The sequence below is a fragment of the Amblyomma americanum genome, chromosome 7, assembly GCF_052857255.1.
Source record: "Amblyomma americanum isolate KBUSLIRL-KWMA chromosome 7, ASM5285725v1, whole genome shotgun sequence".
Classification (NCBI taxonomy): domain Eukaryota; kingdom Metazoa; phylum Arthropoda; class Arachnida; order Ixodida; family Ixodidae; genus Amblyomma; species Amblyomma americanum.
The window spans coordinates 24913724-24920848 of NC_135503.1; the positions used below are offsets into that span (position 1 = coordinate 24913724).

The 7125-nt window shown below is 48.2% G+C and overlaps 1 protein-coding gene across 1 annotated transcript; it reads right to left on the reverse strand.

Annotated features, from left to right (window-relative positions):
• Window positions 1-1327: 1327 nt before the first annotated feature.
• On the reverse strand, window positions 1328-3210 carry LOC144097020 (solute carrier family 35 member G1-like). Its single transcript, XM_077629814.1, has 2 exons — window positions 1904-3210; window positions 1328-1477 (listed from the first exon to the last, which is right to left on the reverse strand). Exons 1-2 carry the CDS (start codon window positions 3173-3175, stop codon window positions 1328-1330), a joined length of 1422 nt encoding a protein of 473 aa, XP_077485940.1. The 5' UTR covers window positions 3176-3210.
• Window positions 3211-7125: the final 3915 nt, after the last annotated feature.

A 7125-nucleotide genomic window follows, 5' to 3' on the forward strand; every position in this document is an offset into this window, starting at 1 on the left:
CATTTTTCGAATTTACACCGAAAGCTGTCATGGTTTTCGTTTAGCGGTATAGACCTGCAACCGTGTAATCAACAGCGTCAACCGTAAGACCTTAATTATTTAGTGAATTATTTTAATTCACTCTAATGACCGCAATCTCCCCTCCATGATTAGCAAAGCGGGAGGAGACGGAAAGGTCGAGAGGGCAGTTAGTAAACAGGTGGGAGGCGGCGGATGGTCAGATCAGATTTCTCTGAATCGCATGAGCACGCTAGGATTTCTCTTACGGCTAGAGATGTCGATTCCACGGCCGAATGCAGGGCTGAGGGGCTAAACGAAACGTGTAAGATCTTTCGCTGATTAATGCGCTTAGCGCTACAATTTTTTCATCATTTGCTGCGCTACCTATTTCAATTTAGTCTTTTTGTTAGTCCCTGAAGTTTAATCCCGTATGCATTTATTGTACTCTCCTCACTAGTGACGCAGAGAAATTGTTGTTAGCTGCCTGGGGGTGACAGTCAAATATATCACATTTCGTTATTCCTCTATTACTTCTTTGATCTGAATTGCTGAGATTTTTCCTAGATTTATGTAATCCTTAGCTATACTCCCATTATTTCATCGTCCAGAGCATTAGGTCTTCAATGTAACTAATTTATAGGCCTTTTTTGCACTTTGCTTTTGTAGGCGCTCAGTCCTTGTGATCCCCTCAGTTGAATTCAAGGGCATCGTCATCGGGAATATCAGTTCAGCTGCTTTGCTCGGCAAGCTCCGTCGAACATCGTCCTGAATCCGCAGCGTAGTTGACGCCGAAAGCAGGTCTTATGTTTGGTGCAGTGGCAGCACTTATTTGATGTGTTTGGCTAAACTTAACTCACCTGTTAAAGTTTTTACAAGACTCAGACACACAGCTTTGAAGACAGGCTGAAGTTTTATGTTGATTTTGGCTCGAAGCTTCCTCTGGAACGGGGTATGACTTGAAGAGGTGGGAATTTAAGAATACGTGACTTCTGAGATGGGTTTGAATCAAGGACCATTTATGCGTAGGCACAAAAAAAAAAGTTTTTTTTTAATTCTTACATGATCACTGACTCGCATTAGAGCATGCCATGCCGAGATGATAATTTCTTGGTTAATTGATGGCACTTATGAGGCACCATGTATAGGGGCTCTTAGTATTGTTTCTTAGCCGTACTCAATACTTCGCTGCTTACGCATTGCTTACACGTTTAATAGTCTTGTAGATGGCACTGCAGCGGCTCCACAAAATGACTCAAAAGGAGTGGTCAGAACGCAATGCAGTCAAATAACAAGGCCAAGCGGTCGACGACGCAAAAAGAGGTTTATCTCATAGCAAAAATCGGAGTCGGCGCCTGAGATTGGACCCGGGCATTGCGGCCTCGGCAATCTTGCGGAGGCCGATAATCAGCACGCCGAAGAGGACGAACGTGCCCCCTAACAGGCTGAATATGTCGGGCTGCACGTTCAGGAATACGGCCTGCATGAATATGAGTTATTGGCAGAGCGCTGGGAAAAAGATAACGTTACGCTGCTTGCAAGCAGAAATATACGATATTGTGTTCACGCATTTTGAAAGGATTGAGAATCTTGCACAAATAATGGAAACGTGTCATTCATCTACATTTTGTTGAAGAGCATAGCTATTTAAATTATTGTTTTAACTAACCAGGCAAAATGCTGAAGTTGCATTGACACAAATATGTATTTTTTTCACTGCCGTGCCCGAACGGAATGCTTGGAAGCAATGGAAGTTAAGAACGTTTACAGGGCTAAATGAAGTTATTACATTACGGTACAGCAGGTTCCCAACTTACGAGCGAACACTGACACGAAGACCTCAAATTAGACATTAATAATTCAAGTTTGCACCCGCAAGAAACGAAGCTTAAAGAGAATTCCTTACCTGCATAATGAACCCGAATATGACATCCGAAGTCGTCTTGACGACGGTCACGATGGTGGCGCTTTCCATTTGTAGCGCCTTGCAGAGAAACATCTGAACGGCGAAGGTGAGATGAGAGATGAGCAGGAGATAGCCGATCTGGGAGCCGTCGTAGAATATCTTCAGGCGGCCCATGGCGACGGACACGATGGACACCAGCAGCATCGAGAGACATCCGTAGTGGAAGACCACGACGCTTCGCGAGACACCCCTCGTTGCCCGGATGCAGACGGTGATGACTCCGTTGAGGATGGTGTGGCTGAGGCCGTACGCGATGCCGATGTACTGCTCCTGCGTGAAAGAGGCCCCCGTGGTCGCGAGAAACGGCGGCTTCACCACGAGTGCCACGCCCAGAATGGAAAGGGCCGCTGCAGCCCCCTGGGTCCAGTGGCAGGGCTCGGCCAGGAATAGGCTCGCCGTGATAGCGACCATGAGGGGGGTGAGGCAGGTGATGATCGAGGAGTCAGCGATGGTCAGGTACGAGAGGCTGGACAGTCGCAGGGCGGCGGAGCCTAATGACAGGACGGTCCTCACAAACAGCAGCGGCTGGGCGCGTTTCGGACCGAAGGGCTGCACCTCTTCCGTAGCCGCGGGTAGGATGCCGATGAAGACGCCGAACGCCATAAAGGTGAGGATTTCAAGCGAGCTGACAGTCTCCAGGCGCTTGATGATGACGTTCACCAGAGAAAGGACGGCGCTGGTGCCGCCCGCCAGGAGGATACCCAGGATGAGGGAGTGGTAGCCAGTGCCCCTCTGGAGGGTGCTGCTTTCGGTGCTGCTCGTTTCCAGAGGCATCATGGAGACGGAGCTGCGCTTGCGGACCTTCTTGAGCACGCTCGCCGCAGGTGCCAGCGTGTGGTACAGCGTCGCCAAGATGGGAAGGAGGCGGAACGAGTCCCGCTCCTTTGTGTCGCTGCTCGGAGTGCGCCGCTCGTCCGCCATCTTCCTGGAGCCGGTGACAGAACTAGGAACTATGTTGGCGTCGGCAAGCGGCGGGCTTCCATTCTTGGCGCCAGTGGATGCGGATGCTTTCGATTCGTCAGCCCGATGATCTACCAACGGTGTCGGTGTGCTCAAGTCCACAGGAATCGTCGTAACATGCTCACCTTCATTGTGACCAGTCTGGAGTTTAGGTGCGCTCTTAGCTTCATCGTCGAACACCTCGGGAGTCGGTGCTTCGTCCTCTTTCGAAAATCCGAGAAGGGCTTCGACCCCCTCTGAAGCGGTCTCCATGGAGCGAGAGGCCGTTGTCCTCGGGTAACTCGGGAAGAGTATTATAAGATCCTTCGGCGATGAAGGCGCAGCGAAGACTGAAACGTAGGAGCGCACGAGCGCATACGAGTCTTCGTCGCTTTCTGTCACTGTCCCTGGGGGGCTCGAGAGGTTTAGCTAAAGGAAAATAGTTCCTTGTTTAGCCTCTAAGTAAAAAAAAAAAAAAGAAAATTATGTTGGTACGTAGGTTTGTCATGTTTGCAAGGTTTTTGAGCGTAATGCTATGGTTAGACGGAATAATGACCCTCTGTTTTAGTTATGAACTAAAGTAGAAGTCATGGTTGCACATTCAATTATTGCGGCATTTGAGGAACAAGCGTTGGCAACATAGAGGAAGAAGGCCAAGTATGTTTGACCCACGTGGGTATACGCGCCATTAAACCTGAGGACATCATCATTGTCATGTGCCATCCAGCAAAGGACAAGAACAACAACAACAGCAGCAGCAGCATATCGTTGCTTTTATGTGGGTGGGGGATGTAAGAGAACGAGATGTAAAAAGGCCTTTATTTTGTTTTGCTGATTTATTTGTCGAAAGATACCCGCAGGTCCACGAAGTCGTTTTTGCAGAGGGGACGGGCAAATCAGTAATACATGACAAGTGCCACAGTAACATGATGAAATGTTCTAACAGCGCCGTTGCCTCCATTGAAATCTGTGCGGTCGATTTATGTGCGTGTTAAGGTGCAGTTTGAATTTTTGCATCTTGTCGCACCTCCGCCGTTTATTTACATTTGTTTGTTATGGGATGGGAAAATACGCTATCCGCACCAGCCGCGTGGCGAAGTCGATCATTTTGAGGATTCTCTAAAATTAGGGGGACCCCTATGCTCCGCCTTTACGGGTATGATGCAACAGTTTTAGTGGCTCCTTTTAGCGGTTTCTCTTCGCACACAGTCACTGTATGTTCACACAATTATCACAATTATCGCAACACAGTTTCTACATTCTTGACTTTGAACTCTTCCACGCCGCATTTTAAGCGTAAAATGTTACACTAATTAGTATTTCGCGAATTAGAACGCCTATATTCTCTCCACTAATTACCACATTACTAAGCTTCAAATTTCAAGGTTGCGTAAGTTGGCTCTGGATTTTAAAGCAGACAGACTAGTATAACACGAATAATCAAATCAAAATAAATAAAGCGGACAGCATGTTTTTTTTTCTTTCTAAGGTGTTGGAGAGGTTAGACTGGAGCGCACAGGTAACTGTTGAGCGCACTTGTTGGTTGGGAACACGTTTGAACCTTGCGAAGGACGTGTGCTTATTCCGTGTTGAGTGACGGGTGAGGTTTGGGTAGCATTGTGCTATTTTCCCTGGAGTTCTGGTAGTGTTCAGCTATTTGCTCTTTGTACGCTGCGGCGTCTTCCGCTGACGTTCGATGCGGCTAGGGGATCGAAGGCGCCTAGATGTTGGCTTCGCCGGCCCGTTGATGAAACAACTCATTTCCCTCTGTCCCAGCATGACCACGCATCCAACGCAGGGTGTTTTCAATGTTCTGACTGTGGCTATAGGGTTCTGCTGGAATGTCATGTAGGTGGGTTTCTTGTAGCCGGCACTGAACATTGCGAATGGCTTTGCTGGAGTTCGTATAAATGTTGCTGTTAATGCCCTTATGTTTAATGAGTATAGATGGTTCTTGCATGGCGCATATTATCGCGTGATTTTCTAGACTGGTGACGTTGGGAGGTTTGGAAAATGGCCCAGTTGTGTGGATGATCGGTGCTGTCTGTCCGGGTGTTTTGCTGGAGTCCTATAAATGTTGCTGTTTGTGCCCTTATGTTTAATGAGTATAGATGGTTCTTGCATGGCGCATATTATCGCGTGATTTTCTAGACTGGTTATGTTGGGAGGTTTGGAAAATGGCCCACTTGTGTGGATGATCGGTGCTGTCTGTCCGGGTGCATATATTGCATACGTGTACGAACCCGTATTAGACTGTGTAGCGTCCGTGTACATCCTTATATACTATATATCCTGTTTCTGCGGTGATGGTTTACGTGTGCTTGACATCCACCGCCGTCATAGAGATGTGACGTCATGTTTTTGGTAAGTTTGGAAATGCGATACCGCGCGGTGGCTGAGAGCATTGGCTAACTAGTGTCCGGTTGGCGGGTACGTGTAACGCCTGCTTACGTCAGGATGTCGCATCCCTGCTCCGTACTAGATAAGCGCGCCGCTTGCCTGTCTCTGTGTTGTGCTAGTTCGGCGAGAGTGAGAAGACGACAGTGTGTTGAAGTCGACGATTTGAGGTGTATATGGGTAGACCCAAAGCGGCCTTCTGAAGGGTGTTGAGTAAAAAATTCGAATTTTCTAGTCTCTGCGTGTTGGCGTGAGAAACGGGGGGGGGGGGGGGGGGGGGAGTCTGCTATGCACGAGTGCACTGACGAGCTGCGTTGCTTGTTTTTATCTTTGGCCGTGTTTTTTTCCAAGGATCCGTCGGAATAGGTGTGTGAGGTTTCGGCAGTGTTTTTGAAATTGTAAAGCGCTAGAGTTTGCACTGTTGTTGTCATGTATTATGAGTCCGATTACTGGTCACCTTGGTATCTGTTTGCATATAGGAGGGCGAGTTGCAATAGGGCGTTGGTGTTTTCGATTCATCAGGACGAGTTCCGTCTTTTCTACTGAAGGCTGGAGTCCAGCTTTGTGTAAGTGGTCCACTATGGTGTCTTTGTCGTCCTGGAGGGCTGCTTCGACGTCTCCTGGACATCCGGTTTCGCACCATAGAGTAATGTCGTCGGCCTAGAATGTGTGATGAAGGTTGGGGATTGTGAACAGCTCCTGGACAGAGCTGTCATACGTAGATTAGAGAGGAGGGCGGATCCACGGGTAATGTTCACTAGGAAGGAGAGTGACTGCGCGGCCTTGAAGCGGGCTGTCCTACCTTTGAGGAAATTGCGTATTTAATTGGACATGTTAGCGCCACAGCGTGTGTCGAGTAAAAATTTGAGTATGTGATCGTGTGAAACGTTATCAAATGCCTTTTTTACGCCTATTGTTTAGCGAGGGTGATCCTCGATGAGACGATTCTCGCTGCCGATAACAAAAGTGTCAGGCGTGTTCTTGATGCACGACGCTGCGCCAGCCGTACTGGGCGATTTTCGTTGCTGCGCTGACGTCATTGTGCTAATCTTTTCATCGCGACTGCGCATTGTAGAAGTTCCTTGGGGCATTATTGCACAGCAGGAATGAGCCGCCTGAAAGAATTGGCAGTGGAAGGGTTCAAGGGTAAACCCTGCCGAAGTCGCGACAGGCCGATGCATTCGATAATCCAGAGTTGATAGAAAACATGCTCGATGACACGGAACTTGCTTGTTGCTGGATCCGCATTCATGAGCGTGACACAGCAACCTAAGACAAAATGCATACTCTGCAGTGTGCTTTAAAATGTTGCATTTCGCATATTATCTGCGCTAGAAGCAGCCTAAAGAGAAAGGTGTTATTTTTCAGAGTGCGCGCACATTCTTGCCCGACGCTCTTGTATCTATGCCAAGAAAAGCACACGCAGCTTTTTTTTCGCTGTTTCTAGCTCCCTGCGCGATTATCTACCAGAAGATCTTTGTAATCAGTTAACTCTATCGTTTGTCGGCTGCCATGTAGATCAAAGACGGAAATTGTCTCTATCGGCGTGCATTTATCGTAGATAAGCACATCTCTAGCAACCATGTGCAGTACTCGCACAGTCGACGCTCTACCACTAACAGTGCCAACTCGTTCTGACCCCTGCACCACTTTTATCCCGTTTACTCGCGAAAAGGCCGATTATGCCAGATGAGAACACTGCTGGTGGGCCTGGCAAGATTATTTCATCCTGGCACAGCACAGCTGCCTTCGGCGGTGTGGTGAGTCGTAGTTCTTGACCGGCTTTATACTTCTTATCGGGATTATCCAAGAGTTTCTCTGCAACA

Excerpts from the sequence above, each read along its gene's own strand:
- LOC144097020 (XM_077629814.1), bottom strand. The coding sequence starts at position 3,175 with ATGGAGACCGCTTCAGAGGGGGTCGAAGCCCTTCTCGGATTTTCGAAA. Across the intron at positions 1,478-1,903 it reads TATTCGGGTTCATTATGCAG|GCCGTATTCCTGAACGTGCA; the intron begins GTAAGGAATTCT and ends ATATTCATGCAG.